The following is a 25,026-nucleotide window of genomic DNA, read 5'->3' as shown; positions in this document are numbered from 1 at the left end:
GTAAAGCTCTAGTTACTAAATTTTAAAACACATTTCATGATCGATAGAACCAAATATACTGACGAATAGTTAAGCTTAGCTGGAATTCCGGCCACGAGAGTCGTTTATTGTGTCTAAAACAGTCCCTTAATGTCGATTGCTTATATTGAATCTACAATCAAAGATTTCAAGATCAGTCAACTACGCAGTAAAGAAGTATTCTGTTATTTACGTCCTTGAAAGCCATTGGGTTCGACCCCCGCTCCTTTAACTATGACAGTAATTTTAAAAAATTGTTAGAATTCTTAGAGAATCGCTAACATATTACTTATTTTTCCTATTGAGACGCAATTATTTTAGTTCGTAAGAACAATGGTGCTGGTGAAAGATTCAAAAACCTGAGTTTTATACCCTATGTCTCCACTAAGCACACATTAAAACTTATTTCGAATTTCAATGATTTTTTTTTTCAGTTTTTAATATTCTAAACTTCTAAACCCTAGAAATAAGTTGGCATTTATACTCAAACGAAAGGAAGTCTATTGAATCAATCACAATATCGCAATATGATGACAAGTTGATATTAAAAATGTAATTCAATTAAGTTTGATATAGGACCAAAAGTTTATTAAAGTTAGAAATGTGTCAAAATGTCTGTTAATAATCCGTTGCCGTGCCATAATTACGATTGATCGAATTCAATAATTAAATTAATTTCTGAGGATTCAGTTCAAGCAATCCATTTGCGAATTGCTGTCACGTCCGCCTACAGAGTTGTATTACTTTGTATATAATGCTTCATTCTATTTATTTGTTAAGTAAATAGTTAAAATAATATAATTTGGTGTACATGTGCACGATTCCAGTGCAAAATCGTAAAAAAGTTCTGTAAAAACTGATTTAACTAAAGTCTAATAATGGGAAAAAGGGAGATTTTTTTTGAATGATGACATTCAGGAATATCTTTATGAAGAGTTCCCTGGGACGAACTCTACGGAAATAAATGTTGTCTAATCACATAGTTTGTATCGTCGACTAACCTGGACGATCTTGGTCATTTCTTGGATGTCAATCACACCGTTGCCGTCGACATCGTACATGCGGAAAGCCCACTTAAGCTTTTCCTCGGGGGTTCCGCTGGAGGTAACATGGATCGCCTGCAGAAATTCCTATAACAAACATAAATTTCGATACACGGCGATTACCCAACAGTCTGTTAGCATTCAAAAAACAAACATCTCGCAAGGTTAAATAAAGCAAAATATTGCAATAGATGGCGCTGCGCAATTAACAGATTGGTACAAAATAATAGAATTAATATTTAAGCTCAGCTTGTTTGCTCATCAAAGTCAAACTAATTAGATTCATTTCAATAATAAATGTAAACATCGCAGTGTAATGGATCGCTTCATATGGATTAATGGCGTTCCTATATTGAACTGATACCTTGAAATCAATGTATCCGTTCCTATCCATGTCGAAGGTGCGGAAAACATGGTCGCAGAACTCGACGGCATTGCCGGACGGGAAGAACATCTTATACATGTCTACGAACTTAGCCGGCGTCAGACGCCCGTTGGGGCAATCTTGCTGTAATTAAAATAATATGCGATTTTAAATTATGATAAACACTTTTTTAATAAATGTGTGCAATCCAGGCATATGCATCCTTGCACTGACACAGGGTTATGATTTATACGTAATTTCACATTACACGTAGAATTATCTTTACCTTGAATCCCTTGTACCATTCTTTGATGGTAGTCTCGTCATAAGATGTATGAGTTTTGAGGAAATCCATATCCTCCTTGGTGAGTTTATCTTTACTGACGAAGCAGCCCATTTTGACTTCTGTAACAATGAAAGAATGTGTGTTGGTTTAAACAGATAATTTTAATGTCTAGGTCATCGCCAGGGTTAGGAATGACTCCAAAAATGTCAGATATAGAATAAAATTACTAACAATAAGACGATATAACAAAGTCAATGGGTACTGTTTAAAATGTAAACGTAAAACTAAAGATCGCTCCAGTTTGTGACGACACAAACTAACCTTTGGTTTTCACTCTGAAACTGACTTACCGATAGTCTATTGTTATGCCTCCTATTAGAAAAGCAAAGATAAGAATATTTGGTGTGTTATAACTAGTTCATCACCAACATAGTCATCATCGTCATCATCTTCCTCCTTATCCTACTCCCTAAGGGTTGGCGTAACAGTATTTGTCTTTCACGTAGCTATATTACAGGTTATCTCAGTCATCACTCACTTTTTGATCATGTCACCTTCCACGCAATCCATCGTTCTCTTTCTAGGTCTATCTCTACCGGTGTACCCTTCCACACTCATAACTAACGTTCTTGTAACATGCGATTCATCTTTCCTCATAACATGCCCATACCTTGCTAATATTTTACTCCTTTCCTTCTCTACCACTGGGGCTACTTTCAAACTTCCTGTAATATGCTAATTTCGTATCTTACATATTTGTGTTACCCCATACATCCATCTTAGTATTCGCATTTCTGCCACATGTAGTCTCCTTTCATCCTTTCCTTTTACTGTCCAAGTTATGTCTTTATCTTAGTAGATATCAACACAGCGTATAATTCGCACAACTTTGCAACACGTTACAAAGTTACAGTTATTTACTTATTAAACTAGGATAAATTTGTTTAGAAATAACTAAATAAAGTATAGGGAACTAACAATAAAGTGCTATAACGAGTTGACAACAAAGGAAACTTCATGTTAGTTACATGAGTTTTATTTGTATATGTAAGTTTTATTTGAACATGCTCTAAGAGCGCGCGTTCTCTCTTTGAAAATAAAAAGCTCTTCAGGATAGATTTTATACAAAACTCTTATTTATTTAAATTTTCCTTATAGTACAAGGTGGCAAATGAATAAACAGCCATACGTTTATCTAAAATATTTAAATAGCCTCAATACATGAGATGCGCATTTTATTCGATATTAAGAAAAAATAGATAACACTTAAAAAGAAGTATTTTTTGCCACGTATTATTAACTGGGATACCGTAAAAATAGTCATGAGATTTGACTTAACAGGCATAGGCTTATCTTTAAGGTATCGCAATCTTGCATTTAGAAAATTACCACTAGAAAGTATCTGAATCATGTCAGACAATCGCCAATATGTAGCCATCCTTTAAATATGTCTAATAATTACAAGGGATTCGATTTTATTGAGGAAAAATTATCGTTAATAAGTGTGTTAAGGTGTTGCCTCATTCATTAAACAAAAATATGATATGCCGAGAAGCGCCTCTCGTTAGAATATTTGCATAATGTTTGTATTAAGGACATTATGTAGGAGTAAATAAGGTTAGATGAATATATTAATGTGTGTATTTAAATATGACGCCATCGATAGACTCGACGTGTCGTGATCATGGAACTGCAAATAACAAAATTTGGCAATTGTATACCGCCCTGAAAATCCTACTTCTTGTCTTAATAATTATACGTAAAACTTTGGCTGGATGTATGTTTGTTTCTAGGTATATTTAGAACGACAGTATGGATCTGAATGAGAATTGGCATGCACGTAGAACGAATATACTATAATAATTAAGTTTTAATTTCCGCGCGGACGGAATCGCGGGCGATAGCTAATATTGTATGATTGAATGGCACTAATCGGATTTTTTTTACAAAATCGCAGAGGCTCTTCACATTGCCTCTATCCTCTTAAAATGTAAAAATATTTTCCATAGTTAAAAGCAATTTCCATGTACCTCCTATACAAAAACCGGCACAATTTGAGTCTTTATTGACTGCTGATGAGCCGGTTTTCAAAGCCATATACCTACATTCGAAACCAGGCATAAATTTTCCTTATTTCTCAAAAAATATCAAATAGTATGTCTTTATTACATTTGAAATTGGTAATTGTTATGACGATTTATCACCGTAGTATAAACCAGCAACTAATAACAGAACATTCACGGCTACGATGATTTGTCTCTAGGTGAGATTACATTGAAAAGCCAATGTTATAAATCTTGCTTTCTTTCGCCGCGTAGTGAAATATTCAACTCGGATTACGTGTGCTACGTATTTTACATTGTAGCCACTTCTCACAACGGCTACATGCATAAGATACCTATTTGAAAAATGTGTTTTTTGTCTTTTGAAAATATAGCAAAATATTACCCAAGACACTTATAAGCTGTGACATAAAACGATACTAACTTAATTTAAGTTATCATGTGTACTTTGTCTTTGACTGTTGTATGTTTACATATGTAGCAGTTATATACATGGCAACTTAAATATTCGAAGTATAAACTTATATCTGCAGAATGCAACTGCATACGAAGTAAAGTTAACATGAAACATCGTGAGATGTTAATATTTTAAGAACACTTTGAGATAGATATGTACTTACTAACTGTACTGTGACTTAGTAACTTCACGTGACAAGAGCAAGCAAACAGGAAACAATAGTTTTACATTTTGTATCTCACATAACTATGGATTAAAAATTTGTTTAAATTGCAATTTGAATCCAAAACAAGTATGTTAAATTAACCACTGGACGATAAAGTTTAAACAATCGTAAACAACTAAAATTAAAATACCATTCAGTATACAAATCTCAGCAAAACTGTTACAATGATATTTATTAAATTCCATTTTCAGTTACTTCCAAGGAAATGTTTTCATAATGTCATACCTGGTATTTAATTTAGGGAGCTTTCATAAAAGGAATTTCATCATAGTGCTGTCTAAAATATAGGATCAAGTAAATAATGAAATTTAATAAGGGGAGTTATGTTTACTTGATTTTGATTATCAATTATTTGTAATTATCTTACTTATTATATTCATATTCATATAATATTATAAATGCGAAAGTTTAGATGGATGGATGTTTGTTAGAGTTTGTAGTCAAAACAGCTGAACGGATCTCGATGAAAATTGGCATAGATGTAGAGTATAGTCGAGAAGAACACATAGGCTACTCTCTTTTGTTTTTTTAAAATCCTCGTGGACAGAGTCGCGGCCGAAAGCTAGTTTGTAATAAAATTAATTACCACTAGCTACTGCGAATGTACTATCATTGTACTATCAGGGAATGTGGTGGTGTTTCATGTTTAAAGCTATATTAGTACGAAAGTTTTGTACGCATTGAGACAACGACGCAGAACAATAACCAATAGGACGCAGCTTTTATATATCTCTTAACGAAAAAAAGCTAATTGATTATTATTATTAAACTGTCGTGGGATAGATATTGCTTATTTGTAAGAAGAGGTGAAGTTTGACTTATTACAAGGAACAAAGCCATTTTTCTGTAAGCGCACCACGGTGGTTTTCCGTGACTGTACATTCCTGTTATATGTACAGTCCCGCCTAATATAGTTTATATAAAATGTTAAGAACAGTTATTAAGGCTTTGTTTTTTTTATCTTTTCTTATTATAAAGTCCTTACATTGAAGGCGTTACGCCGTCATGCCCAATTGTTTGTCCTTGGTACTCGAACACAAAACCTCTAGAGTATCGTGACGGTAAATTTATGATTAATTTATACCTAATGGATTTATAAGGTCAAATGTGGCACTAGTGATGACGTCAATTAATTCGGTCGCCTTTAAAAGTTACAGCAGTATGACTGACATCTGACGATCATTAAAAATTAAATTTTACCATTTCACTGTTATTCCAGCACTGATTTCCCGGATTCGCCGGCACTGGGATTAACGTTTATGATATACAAACGAGTATTCGTAACAGAAATTGTACGGTTTTCATCGATTTTATTTAAGTGGTTTAAAAAAATAATAATATTTTATACAACACAGTTAAAAACAAAATTGAAACTGTGGTTTTAGTTATTGAGTAATGTTGCACAAGTTGTGTACATAAATCTAGAAGATCGTATGCAAACTACTTGTGCCTGTAGCAAACACGTAGCAAACACAAGGACTAAATCGACGTCGTCATGTCCTAGACCAGAACACGTGTCGTAATTGACAATGTACACTTTGCGTTCACTTGAACGTGCGATGTGCACACACACGGAGTTGTAAAGTGGAACTGATAGTGTGTGGCAGACTTCAACTATATTGAAAGCAAACAGTACGAAGCGAGAAGCTATGAATAATTAAATTTAAATTAATATGTAGAGTTGTTGATGTAAGAGAACCTAAGTTAGATATATTACACGGGAATGAGAATGCCAGACATAGATTTAGTTAACCGTATTTGCAGTTAATTTACTGAAAATTGTTAGCTTGCGATATCTTTTTTCATTCCGAATATTAATTTTCGTTATGGTCATCAATACTGTGATTAGTAAAAGTTATAACTACGCATATATAAATATGCTTAATATAAATATGTTTTTTACATTTTAACTTTACAACTAAAATAACCTGCAAAATTTATTTATCTTTACAAAGTTTAGTGGGTAAATTGATCATTACCTAATAATCGAGTATTGAAATTGTCTAAATAGTGTGCTTGTATTTGAGAAAAAGGATCTCTAGTGGTTGTTTAGGGAATAGTAGCAACCCTAGTTCGCGATTTCAGATGGTTATTTTTAGGCGTAGTTGTATGGCAAAGTGAAGTCGTTCTGATTGAAATCTAGCATGACTTCTGCGTACTGAATATTGAAATTACAAAAAATAAAGTGCTTTGTAGTAAAAGTTCGCATGGTGTTGGGCATTCAAAAGCAACCTTCATAATGATTTTATGTAAGATTAAAATTAAGTTGGTCAAACTTATAGAGTTCGTGTTTATGATCAGCCGTTTGTAGATTCAAGTGTGGGAATCGCCTTAGTTATTTACGAATATACGGTTGTATATACATACAGAAATAACTCGTTGTATGGGACTACGTGTTATCCAATTTCAGGGATGATTGTATGTACAACAAAATTAAATTATTAATATTATTAAATTACATTAATCACGTCCAATGCAAAACAACTTTTTTTTTAAAGTAAATGAAAATACCTAAAATTAAGTTCATCACAAAAATCGAACAGTCTCGATAAGACCGAAGAATATTCAATGAAGTTATCTTTAGGGGGAGTGAAGGGTAATCTGATAAATTAAAGCTCCGACAGGTTTTCACAAAAAATGCGGCATCACGCTTTTAATTTATCAAAACCCGATGTACTCAAATAAGAACTGATTAAATTGACGTCTTGATGAATTATGTTTTTAACATCAAATTGTAAAACAGTAATAAAATAAACAAATATTGGCATATTGCCTAAAGTAAGACCTAAATCAATTTTACCTTGCTTTTCCTAAGATAAATAGTAAAAAAAAACTACATTATAAAACAGGAAACAGCTGCAGGACACCCATCATTAAAGATGTCTGTGTGACAGCCCTTAAAATACAACAATGAAGAATATTATTGATCAAGTTTTATGGTAAATATATTTCATTGTTGAAATATGAATTAACATATAATGTAAAAAAATCCCATATTTCTGAACTTTCCCTCGATAATTGTACGCAATATTACAATATCAATGTAAAAGGACGGCTTTGCGCGTAACTTCTACTGTGTCACCCACACAGACTTCCAGAATGTCCACATATTGCTCTATCAGTTTTCTAACTCATTGAGCATACACAAAGTGGAAGACGAACAACGAAGCGAGAGATGATAATCACGACAAACGTCCATCGTAACTGAAATATTATAACTACAAAATATAGGCTCAGGAGTGTCCTCGATCGCGGCTAAATAGCACTTACGTATTTAACAATTTTATATTTCCATGAAATCTTGTATAATAAATACGAAAACCATTGATTTCTATGTTGAAAATGAATTTATTTTTAAAACAAATAATTTTCCAGATTAATCTTTGTTTAATTCAACGGCCTATAATTATTTAAGCTTATAAGAAAATATTTAACTAATTAAAAAGAATAAACAGGGATCGTAAGTTACTTTTGTATTTATAACTGCTATTGATTCCGAATCGAATAACTAAATGTGATATTATAAACACCTTTAAGAGTATCACTTCGTGTTTACTACGCCTTATTAACCTAATAATCTCTCTAGGTTATGATATCCATCAAACTATAAGCTCATTAAAGTTAAGTGGCGGAAGTAAACTCCAACGCGATACCCAACTATATGTCTTACAAAGGAGACTGGTGACATCACTTACAACTCGATACTTCCTACAATATCAAATTGGGAAGAGAAATTAAATAAATGGTTAAATTTTTTAAGTGATATTAAAAATTTAGAACGAATGTAAACGAACATAGTTCCCGAATGTAATATTCTCAATAAACCAATAACGAAACAACGTGCAAGTCAGCACTTAAACCTAAACGCCGATACGATTTTGTAGAAATTGCTCCGAAACGGACGCTGGTGACAGTGTGCCCCAAGTTCGGCCGAAGGCTAAATCGAATTGAATTACGGATACTGTCCGCATGACCGGTTCCTTCCTCGTATATGCTAGTTATAAATGTGGTTACCGGCGTCCGTATTACGTCATATAAAACGATTCGTTAGCTATTTTAAGATGTTTCAGAACGCAGAAGAAAAATAGATTAGATTAAGACGCGGCGCGGTATACTGGCTATAGACCGAAATAGTTTTACGATAAAGTCCGAAGGTAAGACAACCGTAGTGACGCCGGATTGACGGGACAACGGAGAGAAGGCAGAACGTGCCTTCGCATACTAAGCCGGATATTTGCATGTTATATTTGGCATGAGAGATTTCAGATAATGGCACTGCATAATGTCTTCGGAGCGTGTTACAGATAAATGACTGCCACTTTGCTTTTTTACGAGTTGCTTTTAAGGATTTTATTTATTTTTACACAAATCAATTTGTTTGATTATTTTAGTTTTTATAGTGCATGGTTTTAGTAGAACATTAACATTTTATAGTGACGTCTTTAATACGAATATTGAGGAAACTGCTAATAGGGTCACGAGATAACTTTATGCGTGACAATTAACAAGAAATAAGTAATCATTTTTAGAATCTTTACACTGCAGTAAATTAAGACATAGTTCGAGATGTTACTGCCTGCCCAGTAGAGAGTTCAATCGTCGCTGAGTGCATGTCCACTGATATGGAACGCTTTTCTCTGTTCCTATTCGTGCATAAATTGAATTGTATACAGCTCCCATGAGTTCTATTCAATACATTGAATTCAGCTGCACATATTACAGTTAAAACATTTCATTCAAATGTATAAATGACACACGCTTTGAATGAAAAGGAATAGTCCCTTAAGGAGAAAGTAGAAATAAGAAGTCGCGTTCACTTTTATTATAATTTCATTGAAAACCTTAATAATTATCTATATCTATACTATTATAATAAAGTGTAAACACATACTTCGTTGTTGCCTAAGATGTCAGCAATTACAGCATATTTTCGAATAACTCTTTTTTTAACAAAAAGCCCTACACTTACGTCACGCTTTAGGGTATATATTTTTACGCCATTAAACGTAGGGGTAAATATTTTGGATAAAATCCTAATGTGGGAAAGAGACCATAAATTGTTGCCAACATCAAGGAAGCAAGGTTGCCATGGTTTAACATCATGTCATGTCATTTTGACACTTGCAATTGATAATTTGACAAATGTAAACAATAAAATAAAATTTTCATAATTTCATGCAAGGGAACAAGTTTTATTCTAAACAGCTACAAAAATTATCACATTTATATCACATTATCTTGTCAAACGTTTATCAAGTCGAGTTGATATAAGAAAAAGAACAAAATAGAAACGGAAATACTGTGTTCTATCGGATTCTTGGCAGGAATTCAAGTTTGGTTGTTCGTAAAATGTAACTTAACAGAAAAGTTTGGGTAATTTATTTAAGATATATTCTAGTTGTTACATCCTATCGGCAAATCAAACTATTTAAAGAATATTCTAGAATATGAATTGATAGACGGTTTAAAGAGAAGTACGAGTACCAATAATTTGAGATGCGTCATAAATATTTCTCAAAGTGGAGTAACAAGATATTTTATTTGTTTTGATTAATTTTGATCCTATCTTTTATTGTTTATACTAGTACTTATATTCTACTTGAAGTTACAATTTTTTTAAACAACTAATACAATTTGTCTATATCTTTCCACATGGATAACTAAAATCGACTAATTTCGTTTTTTTAAACACCGTTTTCGCATTGAGCCGTAAATCTATTTTTATTGCGTTTTATTGATTACAATTTTATTGCCCGGTTGTTAAATAAAATATGTGGCAGCAGGTGCTGACGACATTACTTGTTGACTTTGCTCCAATGTACAATGAATGCATTTTAAAACATTAAAAGTAAAAATATTTTTTAACTAAGTAAGTCGTCATTTCACTTAATACTAATCCAGTAGGATCGACGCGCCCGGTTTTGTTCTCCAAATATCTCTGTCCTCCGTCATCTCATTGATCATGTCACCTTTCACGCAATCCATCCACTTCTAGGTCTACCTCTACCTGTACACCTCGGCACTCATAGCTAACATGCTTCTCGTTCCATGAGATTCCTCCTAAATCTTACCTAGCCTTACTACCTTACTAAGATTTAGAGCTTGTATCCTAAACGGCTGAACGGATTTCGATGAAATTTGACATAGATGTAGAGGATAATCTGGAAGAACACATAGGCTACTTGCATATGTTTTGGGCTAAAGCTGGTATGTGGGTAAGTGTATTAAAAAGTGGTGGTGGATGAAAAAGTCTTTATTACTATGTTGGCAAAGATAAAGTAAGGTGAAAACCTGGATATTTAGTAGATTGTAATAAAATATATTACAATCTACTAAATATCCATAAAAACTCGAAAACTACTGTATCGATTTCAATATAATTATAAGAAAGCTTATCGGCGAGTAACCTAAGATTAATTTATTATGTAAACTAGGTTTCGCCCGCGACTCCTTCCGCGTGGAATTAAAAAAAAATTAGCCTATGTAGAACACATCTAGACTATCCTCTACATCTGAATCAAATTTTATTGAAACCCGTTCAGCCGTTAAGGCTACAAACTCTAACAAACATTCATCCATTCATCTAATCTTTCTAATATTAGTATGATAGTCCACTACGGTATCTTCTTTTAAATTCGAAACGTAGTTTCTCATTAAAGTAGATCATTATAGATCATCAGCCGGTTACGAGACAAAGCATCGCCTTTCTTTTGTTACCAGTATTTTAAATATTTTTTTTATTTTTTATTACACAAAGCATGCTCTTCTCCACATAACCGTTCATCACATCATACTCTATGTATAGCTATCCAATCTATATACGTCATCCATTACATGCATATTAAAAATACATTCTCAAACAATATATTTTATTTTTATAGGAGTGGAGGCAAACTGAGCAAGCTGTTATTTGCGGTAAGTGATTTCAAATATTCACTGCGAATACGTACATAATATTAAATAGAACACGTATTGAATATGTTAATTTTGGGCCACAGTTTACAGCAATATTGTAAGTATCCTTATTTTGATGTTCCAAGAAGCAAAAGAAATAAAACGATTGGTAAACGGAAGACTTACTAACTGTGAATATTGCTGTAAATATTGCTTGTCTACTATTCCAATTAAAGGTAAAATTAAAGTCTTTTGATGCCGGTATCACAGCAGTGGAAACCAACAGTAACAAGCATGGTAAAAAAAATCCAATTTGAATATTAGCCGACTGACGTGCGTTCCGTGTGTTTTGAAAGAACTGCTCAAAGCAAATCTTAGTCTTCATCGTTTATTTAATTTCTCTAAAAGCTTTTGATAGGAATAGGCGTCTTTTCTCGTCTTCATTGTTAATGTTTTTCCCTCTTAAGTAAATTGAAGTGCCGGATATAAATAATAATCACTGGTCCTAATGCCTCAGTACTAAGAAAGATGTGCGCAATGTTTTATGATACAGTAACATTTATTGCTGTTATTAAAGAAAATTCTTTATTTTATTATAAAAATGGTATCTTTAATACAAAGTTAAAAATATTATCTTTTAATTTTATTAAAATTATAAGGGCAAAAGTTTAGGATATATGGATGGACGTTTGTTAGAGTTTGACACCTAAATAGCTGGAAGAATACATAGGCTACTTACTTTTTTTAAAACTCTTTGCGGTCGGAGTCGCGGGCTAAAGCTAGTTAACAAATTGAATACAATACCTGTTATTATTTCAAAAAGGAAAATTGTTTTACTAAGATTCTCCGTCACGTACGAGTTTTTAATATTTTTACCATGATATACTGTATTACACCTTTTTTTTAATAAATGAATTTCCTTCTTTCTTTTCTTCTACATGATTTTGAGTAGTTTGATGGTATGTTACCGTATCTTTAACTTCATTCTGTTCATACGGAAATATAAACTACAAACTTCTTGGCTCACTTTCAAATATTTCCAAGAACAAAAACAACTTATAGATACCACCGTCAAGTTCTTTTTTAGCTATACTTGTGTTATTTTAATTATCGATGTTAAAATAATGTTTTGTTATTCCGATTAAAAAGTTTGAAATTCCTTAATTTAAAAACCTTAATCAATATAAATGTTGATACAACCCTAGCTTAATGGGTTTCCGAAACCGGAAACTCGTATATATACATTTATTTAATCCCTCTCATAATCTTCATCAAAATATTCAGATATGAAAAATCAAGGTAATGTAGCTTGAAAGAGATGTATAGAAATGCATAACATTCGATTCAATTTTCTAAAGATGTTTCCACGAAGTACAAAGCTTTGTAAAATATTAAAGCTTACTTCGCCTTGAAGTATAGAGACTGAAATGTTGATACTATTTTAGTATTCGTGGTATTATTACTTTAACTGTCGTGTCTGTTTTACTAGACTTTGACCCCAATTTTATCTCCGAAAAATTAAAAAAATAACTTAGTAAGTTGCCTAAGTGTTAGCCTTAGTAACACCCGTGTCATCGAAAATAGTTTTGACTATACGTATTGATAAACTTACTTTGATTATGTTAGTAAAATAATTAATTATTCCCTTATGTTTGCAGTCCCATTGATAGTAATCTAGAACATGAAACTCATTAACTAATACGATTAGTATCACTGAATACAAAGACACGCTTAGGTCAAAGGTTCATTATTAAACTCTATGATTAATTATGTTACAGACAATAACCCATGTCGAGCAGATGAAGACGCTCTGTACCGATAAGCCCACAAGGCCGTCTGCGATCCCGATATTTCAAATAATCCCTATCAAGTATTACGACTCTATATAAGCAAAGTTTAAAGATAATAAAATCTATTCGAATAGTTTATGTAGCGTGAAATATCGCGTATCAGTTGTGTGCAATTCATATAAAGATATTTGACATAAAATTATTAGAATTAAAAATAGTGGCTAGTTCAACATAGGAGCAATAAATATAAATATAAAAAGGGACACCTAACTGATTTGCTTTTCCTTACATCAAATTTTCACAAACCTATCACAAGCATCCATTTGTACTTTCGCATAAATTATTTTAGTAAGATTATTCACTATTAAATATTACTTTAGAGATATCGATTTATTCCTATTAAACGACATTAAACAGTTTCACGGTTTTTTGAATTGCTACAGAGAATACTGTTCAGACGACTAGCTCCTTAAGTAATTCAGTGCAATAAGCGGCGGAAAAGCGTAGCTCGAGATGGCCTGAATGAGCACATGTCGGGAAAAATTAGTCTCCCTGGACTACTCTTGTCGACTTACATCACATTGCGTCGAGCGAAAATAGGACAAAGTACACCGGATAGACTACACTGTGTCGCTTTTAACTGCAGTATAATTTAATCTAAAACTTAGGTCCTGGTTTTATTTTACTAGCACTATAAAATTAACTTTAAGGGCTTAAAATCAAGAGTAATGTAATGAGTTCATGGGCCTTCGTAAATTTATTTAGTCCTAAATGTCTCTATTAACCCGAATATGTTTATGCTGTATGAAAAACGAGAGCGAAACGAATATGAAATAGAGTTTCGTTTACGAGCAATGTTAAACTTCGGTGATAGAAGCGAAATGTTGATGGGGTTCAAGTTAAGTACCTTAAAGCTTTAGAGCATAAATTTATACGACACCATATAGGTCCTGACGTAGTTTATCAGATACGATGTTTATTTTTTTATAGAAATCTACTAAAGTTATACTGATTAATAAACATGCTTACTCGCCCTCGATTACGATTTTGGGCAATAGGGAGAAAACATCGCGCAATAATTAGAGTAGTGGCAGCACATTTTTACGTTTACTAGAATTCTAAAATTAGTTAAACAGACATCGGTGTACATAACTCTAACGTAAATCTGTAAGTACAATTTAGTATAAATTGCTGTCATTCAGCATACAATATTTCTCCGAACAAAAATATTATTGCTATCGAAAATTGTATCACACTCAATGAAAAGTTCAATTAATTGAGAGAAACGTCTGATAATATCTCGCAGCGACGCTTCAATTCAAATAAAAATACACGGTTCATTAGGTTTTCATCTTCCATTATTAAAACATTCACAGCTGACTGATGAGACTTTGTAATTACAACACTATACAAATATTGTCCTCAGTTTACATTAAATTGTTTTTAAATGAAAATTCACACTTCAACCGGATTTGTTAAATTACTTTTTTTTAGTATGTGGTAGCAAAAGAGCAAGTGACCATCTAAATTTGCCAAAATGGTGAAGTGACCGCTGCCTATAGACATCCACATTTTCAGTAGAGTTGCCTACCTTTAACATACAGAAGAGGAGGTGCACAGAAAAAAGACAATCCCTTATAAACAAACATGTATCACTGTATAATTTTTGTAAAAATCGTATATCCGGAAAATTGTCGACAAAAAACTATTTTCATCCCAGTTGGTGACTGAATCTGTCTTTCGTCAAATTTGGTATTGACGTATTTAATTAAAACTTTGTTACAGTTCGTCGAAAGGCAACTTTTTTCCATTTGGAAGCGTGACGAGAGTCAATCTCGTTAGAGTTTCATTTAGAAACTTTTATTTTTATAAAAGTGTCCGCAGTACATCGTGGCACATGCTTTTTTCAATCGTTATTTAATAAAAAACTTAATATCTGAAAAGGTTCAATGAATTTAAACATATCTTTGTTAACATGTACATGTAAGTTGCCTTCAATTTGAATATGCAATACTCGCAGACTAGGTTTAATATTAACTATTTTAGCGATGCTTTTGTGACGAAAATTACTTGTAACGAAAGTTACACGAGAATGATATACTATCACGAATCATCAGCTTAAGATTATTCAAATTCCCATCTAGCATTTTGGTGGCCTAAACTGAAGAAAGAAAATATTCGAGTTAATTATTAGTCGATGCATACGATGCTGATCATTTCGCCACAGCTTTGACGGACAGGAGAATAGTTCGCAGGCCACATTCGGGTCACGTCGCAGCCTCGGCAGTGGTTTACTGCTTCATGAATAACCAACTGGTGACAGCGTTATTGCCGCAATTACATAGCATTAAAATCACGTCCGAACGACTAGCGGAACGACTCGTATTCATACATTGTACTCGAACTACTTAAAATGTACACGCGAAAATTAGCTACAGATATGTGTAAGATCATATTAGTGTTTTTCATTTAATTACCTAACCAGTTATCTACCTAAGTTAATTAATGTCAACAAAATAATAAACGTTACAGAAATAATCGCATATCTGTCCTAAAATGTATAATAGCTTGCCTTTAATCCATGTTTTTGGGAATGATAAAATCCGGCTCTGGCCTAAAAACGGGAACGTTATCGTCCTTTGTAAATTATCGATCCGTAAACGCTAACGTGTCACGCCTCTCAAATCGAACAACTTGTTTAAAACAACCACCACCATTATAATATGAGATGAATATTAGGTTATGGAACAATCACGTATTTACCCCTTTAAGTGTAATATCAGATGAATAAGAACGAAGTTAAATATACTAGTAGAACTACGACATAACTTTAAAGCGATGCTTCTAGAATATAACTAAATAGCTAGATAACAATATAGATCATTAGTGCACGATACCCATTGGCATTGAGCAACTTTCTCAACTGGATCAAAGCCTAACTTTCGGACGAGGTCCTTGAAATGAGTTGCCACAAGAGAAAGGAAAAGATAGTGTTACACTTAATACAAAACAGTGTTTTACAAACTTATTAAACATAGTCGTTCTAGTATTTTATATACAAATTAATTTAATGTCGTAATAATTTATGTGCTAATAATCTATTGTAAAACGTCTCAGATTTTTTTTTCACAATTAAAGTACGGGTTAATGAAAAGTTAAAGAAAAGAAGACAACGACAAGAGACGTAAAAAGTGTTTTATTTATTTCCTAAAGCTAATCTCAAAATTAATAACTTCTAAGCGAATTATTGAATCCACAGAAATATCCAAACATAATGAACCGCAATTCACTGTAGAATTGCTGAAATCAAATACCTATACAATCTAATCATTGCAATAGAACTGCGTATGATTCCAATCGAGTTTCTGCCATACCTTCGTGATTGCTTCAAACTCCCAGATGGAATTCGATATAACTAAGCACAGAACATACAATAAGCTTGTACGGCTGCACTATATAAGCTTGATCTATTTACTACATACGAACTCACTTCATTATCATATTGAAATTGTTTCATATTTTTAATTGATATTTTTAATTTCCGTTATCGAAATGCCGGACAGTAATGAATAAAATTTCAATTCACTTATTGCACGGCTGCGAACATCACAAATATGCCGGCGGCATGTGTACAAAATAAACAAAAATGTGCTCTCGAAAATGTCACAATGAAAAATTTCGACTGAAAAGATAAAATATATTAACAATTGATGTATTCAATGAAATTACATTTTACACTGCGATGATCAGATGTTTCCGCATAACCATGTCCCCACTGCCCACACCTGATCAAAAACACAATCTGTGTAAAAGATGAGAGGATTATTCAAAATAGAAGATCAAAAACGTTTCTTATTTTCAAAGTGTACTTCTAGATTTGTCTCATAAATAAAGTTATATCGTCATAGTATAGTCCAGCGTTATTTCTTAAAGCCATATTTATCACACGCCCAACCCAATAATCAATTACTAATAACCATCGAATTACGTCACCATTGTCCGCAAGACGAAGTAAGGCGTAGTCAATACTCACTTAATTCTCGAACAAACGAGATTTGATTCTCTTCCATTAGATTATTGCGCAGCAATTTTTCCTCTGTTCTTCAGATTCGTATCAGATATTTTAAAAGTGCCTTTCACGTACTTACGACTGCCAATTTAAAGAGCTTTTGTTCGGAAAGGTAACAGAATTACAGTCGCTCCATTCAGGATTTGATACAACAAAGGAAAGATGTCACGGCCATTGCTTTAATAAGACAGTCTGATGTCAACTGGTAATTGGCCTGTAGTGATGGTATTGAGTAGCAGTGTTTTTATAACATTCTGTACCTGGTTACTAACGAGATGCATCTTTATTTTTTTTAAAAACTTAAGATTTTCCAACAAAAAGACAATTTGAATGATGATATTTAGTAAGGCAAAGGAAATAAATTGTGTCGTCCTTGAAGAAAACGCTTTATAAAAATAGGATTTAAACACTTTTAAAGCGAGAAATAAGATTTCTTCTGAGCTGACTTGATTTCAAATGAAAATATTTTCGAATACTATGTCTTTGATGTTTTTCTTAATTTTAACACGGAGTACGCAATGATAAGTTTAAATGTCTGTTTTCTTTATTTTTAATAGAATGAAGGGAGGACACGTACAGTTAGAGGAAAAGTTAAGATGAACAGGAAAGCGATACAGCAAATGGCACTTAAAGTGACCAATATCTTTTTAGTTTCCTTAGAAAAGTCGTTGACTACGCTTATTTTTTATTAGTTTTATTTCAATACCCATCGCCAAAGGGAATATCAATAACAGCTCTGGGAAAGCGAGAAATTTCTTTCTCTGTTTATTTTTGTCTGATGATATTGTTCTTGAAGGTACAGTTAGATCTCGTTACTAGCATAGGTAGGTAGAAATGGAGCAATCCAGTTACAGTATAAAAGCATTCGCGTGTAGAGAATACGAAATTACATTAGTTGAACTTTTGCTCCCAGTTACTTTAACTATTTTACTGAAGTCTTCTAATCCTTTGTTTTGTTACCACAGTTATTGTTTCGTTATTTAATTGCATGATGGAAGGTTGTAAAATTACGTGGTCATACTCGTATTTAATGTTGATCATAAAAGAAAATATGCAAAATTATTTGTATTTTAGAAAAATGGTTAGTTAATTTAGAAACAAATATTTTATTCATTATAATTATAATTGAAAAATAGTATCTTTAAAAATATAAAACCAACAAAAAAGACCTGCAGTTCAGACACTCAATATAAATTAACACAACCCCAACTTTTACCAACAATTACAGAAAATTACAAAGTAATTAAAACCATTAAATGTTTTGGCTTTAAACAATTGTAGTGCTATTGAAATGTTGCATGTGATTACTGTACAATTAAAACGTTCCACTTCACGTGTGTATTTTACAATTACGAATGTTGTGTTTTCATTACTTATTGCTTTTTAAAACTTAATATTGCTCTCAAAATGGTTTACTTTAAAAACGTGTTACCGCAGTCAAAAACGTTATTTCCCATTGGAATTGGACGTTTTTTTACCATTATTTAACATTCCTTAACCATACACGGACAGAAGTTTGCAGTATCCTCTAAATTACAGTCACCCTATGCGCACCGACCGCCCACAGTCCTTATGTAGCCGTAAATTTCAATTGTAATAAGAACATTCCAACAACATTGTTGTGATATTATGAAAAGCTGTGTCTGTCAAAAGCGATATATGAAACGGAAATGTTAGTAAGAGCATTTACGTTGTTGAAAGGTACCAGAGCGCCAGCTCATCGATTAACTTGGAATGAGAATGCTCAATTTTCCTTCCCCACGCGACGCCCTAGCTCATTGTTAGTGCCCCATCTAATTGGGGTTAAAGTCGAGAGCTTTAGACTACATGTATTATGCATACAAGACTTAACGGAACGTTTATTTTGTTTTCGAAAATTCTAAACAGTTTGAATTCTTCAGATGTTTGTTGTTGATTTTATACCATTTGACATGATAGTAATTTGGTCAACGTATTTTGCGGTTCCATGATTAGGTATCTATTTTGAGAGTTAAAATAAATAATAATTGGATCAACATACGAGATTAAGGTATTCTTGGTTTGTGATTTCGACTATATAAATAAAATCTAACAAATCACTTATGCTGGGTTTCTGAAGTTTCCATTCATTTTATCGTTACGTAGTGGCTCATTGGTGTTAGGTTGTCCTGAGTTTTAACGGGATAAATCTCAAGTTACGTAGTTCGAAAACGCATTACGTGGTATCGAACCAAAATCTATTGAATGGTTAAGTGTAGGAAAACCGGCCATTAGTGTCAATAATTTAAAACAAGCTATAGTAAGCAGTCTAATTTTAACTGTGAAATTCATATGGCCTCGACACTGTATCAGGTCAAATTTATTCTTGTTGTGTTTGCAACAATGAGGAAAGAACATCTTAAATTTAAATTAAACACAAAGGAAATTGAACGCGAAATTTAAACCGAAGGTCGTGTAAAATGAAAATACGTAATCTGAGTTCACCCCTGCTTTACGATCACAGGCGTGAGTGCTTTTTATTATCAACGCCTCTTCGTTAAAACATAACTTCGTTAGGTAAGCCGCCGCTCTCCTGCGTTATTCTTCACTTTTAAAAACTTGTTACTTTAGTCACGATCACGTTGGGTGAGCCTCGGGGATATATCTCTTTAAGCTGATATTTAATGGAAAAATATTGGTTTTAGTCTCTAACATTTTACACTTTATCCACTATATAAATTATAACACGGCTAAACTCACGTGATAACATTCGGTGTAGGCACCGTGTAGTAGTAATGGTGTAGGTGCCTACACCGAATGTTATCACGTGAGTTTAGCCGTGTTATAATTTATATAGTATAATGTCTCACGAAAGTTTTAATAAGTAAATTACTTTATCCACTGTTTAAAAAAATAAAAAATTTTGCTATTAAAAAAAGTCGTCACTAACCATAGATTTCTTTTGTTCATAGATCATATTTCAATTTGGGAAGCGCCGCGACGTAGTAGCTAATTATTACTCAAATATTCAGTATGAAGTTTGTAATTTACAAGCAAATTTACGTACTTAATGTAACCTTGCAATAATATTTCACATACGACCAGCATACCTCATCAAGAATTCACTTTGTAAATTGTGTAATTTCTACTTTACTTTGAGTCGTAACTCTCTATTACCAGTGTTTAAGCTATTTGCTTGCCAAAGAGGACTGAGATATTTTTATGATATTTACTTTAGCCAAAATTTCAAATTCAGTTATTTTTAAACAAAATGGAACGTTCAATTTAGTTTTGTAGAGTCAATTTGAAACAACTTCTGTTAAAAATAATGGAATTCCGCTAGATTGGTAAGCCGTAACCCAAACCATTAGTCTATTGGCGCTTCAAACAATCAATGCCAAAGTGTTTTTATGATAATATTTTGTATAAACCGTACGTTGATGGATTTTCAATATGAAATAAAATTAGCGCTCGCTTTTACCTCCATTATCATAAAATTCATCGGCGTGTTCATTTTGTTGCCGACACCATTAAAGTTTTAAAACTGTTAATTCGATTAATACGGAGTTAAAATATATAAATCAATTTTTTTTCCTAAATATTACATAGATTAAATGTCCACTCTCCTTTATTTTTAATTATTACTTTAATAAAAAACGTCTCTCTTATTGTTTTTTTTATTGCTTTCCATATTTTTCCTACTAGTTTTATTTATATATTATCGTTTATTTTGAAAAATTCCTTACATTCAGTACAGACCTGACAGAAGAAAGGCGAGGCTTCAAAACAGAAGTCAATTTTTTTTCGTTATTGATCAAAGAAGTATTTTCAAGGTTTGGATACAGTCTAGAGACAGTTTAGGACAGACAAAAATTAAAACTTAAACTGCAGTCCCTGCTTCGTATAATGGTTACGTAACAATACCTTGAAACTTTCTCTTACTAAATCTACACTATATAATATACTCTGAATCCTTTACACAACTAAAGCAAAATTTCGAAAATTCAACCCGAAGAAACTGAAAGAAGGTAAGGAAAGGAATACTAGGATTTATATTTTTTTTAACTTCTAATTGGCGAAAACCTGACTAAATTTATTTAAACATGAATGAACTGTTTTTACCTACTCCACTTAAATTAAAAATTACATTCATTTCACACAGATCCGTTTAGACAAGTTTAACCTGTATATTCAAACTTTGTAAGCAACCATACAAATAGCTAAAAACCGAAAGATAAATAACAACAAGCCCTCACGACAGAAGACAATATATAACTCAAGCTGTCTGAATTCGTTTCAATGTAACTTATTTGGAACAAAGTAATACGTGGTCGCACGATCGCTTTTTTAACCACCGATATTTTATCGTACATAACTTTAATGTTATGAGAATTTCTAGCTGTAAAATGAGAGGACGGTTTTAACCATGTCACTATTTAGAGTCTACAGTTTGTTACGCTTTTTTGAATTAACGATTTGTCGATGAGCTTATAGATTGTAGCTAAAAATTGTTGTAAAACGTAATATTTAATTAATTGATAGAATATTATTAGAGGGTACATCATTTACAATATATTCCAGAGATATATGAGTAGAATCACGTAGAGGAGAAATCTCACACGTAAACCGCAAGTAATTAGAGTGACACCGGCACGGCTGGGACACGTTGCAACGCCCTGTAAGTAATCTTGTTAGCCGCACTCACGTACGATGGTCTACGAGCTTGCCACAATTGTTAGGCGTAACCACCGTTTTAAGTTATATTTTATCTATTTACTGAAACACACTGACCTAGTTCCTCGAGGACATAACTTTTTAATTTAGTTTTCTGTTTTATTCCCGGACAAATAACACGAGTTGAGCGTGGTTAAAATATTTGATTAGGCATTTGCTGACATTTTTTCTACAGAGATTTTCCATCATTGTTTCAGGTCCTTATCTGAAAGATATCTCAGAACAAGGTATGTTGCAGTCTAAAAGGAAAAGAAAGGATTGGGCGGCGGACAGGACGCAAAAGTAGGGGAAATTTCCTTTTTGTGTGCGTCCGTTCCTCGGTTGATCAAAGGTAGGCAAAATGTTTGCAAATTCGCATGTACGGGTAGTGATCGCTTCGCTGTTTTAGCGAATTTCGGTGGATACTTGCTTGTTTGACATCTTTTTCTTTAAAAAAAACAACATCTCTGTCCCCCAATGTAGGTTACATTAAGTTCATGCCATAAAAAGAAAGGACTAAACAAAAATCACTTATACCTCATTCTATAAATTTAGGTCACTCTGAAAACGCAAAGCCCTCGTACTTGTACTAACAAAAGGTTCGTTGTTATAAAAAGCTTTTCATAATAACTAACAATAATAAAACATGCATTTTGTTTTTTTCGTTTTATAATCTATGTAATAAAAGTCTGTTGTGGGACAAAGACATTTTCATTATTAATTCCATGTGTTTTTTTTAATTACCAAGGAACGGAAACTTTACTCCATATTATACTTTAAATTAGACCATCTACACTTATGATATTTTATGAACTCTGATCGAGAATTCTCTCTTTTAACCTACGGATTTCTGTATTTTTTTTAGTAAATTTATAGGATTGCTTGGATAGAATTAGTGACTTTTTTTTATCTCTCTTGCATTTATGGAACATCTTTACCACATCATTTTAAATTAGATGAAACAAGTACAACAAAAGTGGGTCAGGGATAGAAGGCCACATCGGATTATTGGGATACGATGCCAATGACATTCTCATTAGTAGAGGGTCAGAAACGTCCGAAATAGGACCTATGTCCTTGCACCCAATCTTGCACACATAAATCGATTAATAATACATGTTCAAAAAGCCTATTAAAATTATTAAATCATACTTCATATTAAACATTATTAATGAGAAAGTTTATATGGATGTTTGTTAGAGTTTGTAGCCTAAACGGCTGAACGGATTTCGATGAAATTTGCTATAGATGTAGAGGGTAGTCTGGAAAAACATACAGGCTACTTAGTTTTTTTTATTTACAAATAAGTTTAAAAACAATAGATCAGTTATCGTTTGGAACAGTGAGTTTTATCAACCCTTTTCTCATTTATCATCATCATCTCGCATTCTTTTGTTTCCTATGACATTTAGCCAGAGTTCAAATTCTAATAGACAGTATAAATAGGCATATGCATAAGACAATGTATCGCGCACGGAGTTATTAACGCCATATTGCCTATGGACAAAATTCACGCAGACATCACAATAATTTATGTTATGTTCTTGTTTAGATTTGATTACATCATCGAAAAAAGTTCGTCGATAGCGTACTTGCCTTTAGGCGCCTCTTAATCCGCCGTTGCTTGTAGAATATCTGGAAATCTCATGATTATGGATGTTGATCGTTAAGCTATTCATTGCATAAATAAGTAACAGTTTTCTATAGCGTAAACTAACATTAAGTGGTTTAACAATTAGATGCAAGATTCATTCGTCTTTCATTTTAAAGAGGAATGCCTATTACTTTTAAATAAAACAAGCAGAATATCCATAATGCAGTACTATATTACATTCATTTCACATCATTTTATTGAAATGTCGCTATTAAATATTAAACTGTCGATTGCGTTATGATTTTACAGTCTTGCTTATATTCTTGTGTCAATTAAATTGATAGCTTCGCTGGCATTTCAATCGACAGTCTAACAAGCATTACTGCAATTTGACGCAGTACACGCGATGCACCATTAATATACAGATATTCTTATGTCGATATTGATGTTAGTTTCACTGATTGCCAAAGTAAGATATAATATTATCAACGACGTGTTAAAAATAAAACTAGTGCTTTTTGAGGGAACAGCTAATTAATTGGACTGTGATCATAAAAAGTTGACAGCGTCTAATAGGATATATGCTAATAAGCATATTTTTATTTCTATTAATATATTTTTAGGAACTGTATTCGTAGTTAAGTGTTAGTAATTGTTTATCTATTTACTAGCTTTGTCTCGCGACACCATTTGCGCGGAATTAAAGACAAACTGAGTAAGTTGCCTGTGTTTGTCAGAACTATCCGTCTGTACTAAATGTCAGCGAAATCCATTGAGTCTGGAGACACATAGTAACAAACACCCATTCATCCGTCTAAACTTTCGCATTTATATTATACTAAGGGCCTGTCCCACCTGGCTGATAGAGGCTCAGATAGCTTTAAAACGGCGTTACTGTCAGATCAGGAAACAAAATTTTATATTTCCATTACATATTTAACACGTTCGATTGTTTTTAGACAATTGCCAATTTGGTGGGACATGTCCTTTGATTACTAAGATAAGAATACAACAGTGTATCAATTTTACATTAATATGTATGAATAAAGGTTCAGTAACCTCTTTGTATACGAAAATATTGCATATATTCACATGAAACTAGTCCGATTGGAATTTATCGAAATGCAATTAATGACTTCGTGTATGCACGTCGATTTCGAGATCAAATTGCTCGTACAGTCCGTAGTTAATAAACACGAATGAACATATCGATTTCCGCGGAGGATTAAAAAGAATGCAACAGCTGGTGTGTTCTAGCTAGCCGAAATGAAACATAACAATGCATATTTTTAGACTATCTGTTATTTCTAGATGATGAACAACAGAATACTCTCTGTTAATACTGACGCTTAAAATGTATTTATACCCCAACTAGTATCAAAAAAATTGCTTGCGTTTTACGAGTTTTAGATACAATTATGGTCAAATACTGGTATTGATATATTTTGTACGCTTCGATGCTTAGGGTGAGTTGCATCGAATTGCCGGTTATCGTAAAAGTTATAGTTATAGTTAATAGGGTTACAAGTGCAAAAACATATTCTCACAGAG

The 25,026-nt window shown here is 32.8% G+C and overlaps 1 protein-coding gene across 1 annotated transcript in view; it reads right to left on the bottom strand.

Moving 5' to 3' along the window:
* LOC106110280 (neuronal calcium sensor 2) overlaps positions 1–25,026 on the bottom strand; it is a 48,128-nt gene that overhangs the window by 2,185 nt on the left and 20,917 nt on the right. Inside the window, exons 2-4 of the mRNA XM_013292044.1 lie at positions 1,712–1,830; positions 1,426–1,569; positions 1,020–1,148 (exon numbers count right to left, since the gene is read on the bottom strand). Of these exons, the coding sequence (XP_013147498.1) occupies positions 1,020–1,148; positions 1,426–1,569; positions 1,712–1,822 (384 nt within the window). The 5' untranslated portion in view covers positions 1,823–1,830. The remainder of the gene's footprint in view (positions 1–1,019; positions 1,149–1,425; positions 1,570–1,711; positions 1,831–25,026) is intronic.

Source organism: Papilio polytes, unplaced genomic scaffold, assembly GCF_000836215.1.
Source record: "Papilio polytes unplaced genomic scaffold, Ppol_1.0 DF820711.1, whole genome shotgun sequence".
NCBI classification, from domain to species: domain Eukaryota; kingdom Metazoa; phylum Arthropoda; class Insecta; order Lepidoptera; family Papilionidae; genus Papilio; species Papilio polytes.
This window is presented reverse-complemented; position numbering and strand designations above follow the sequence as displayed.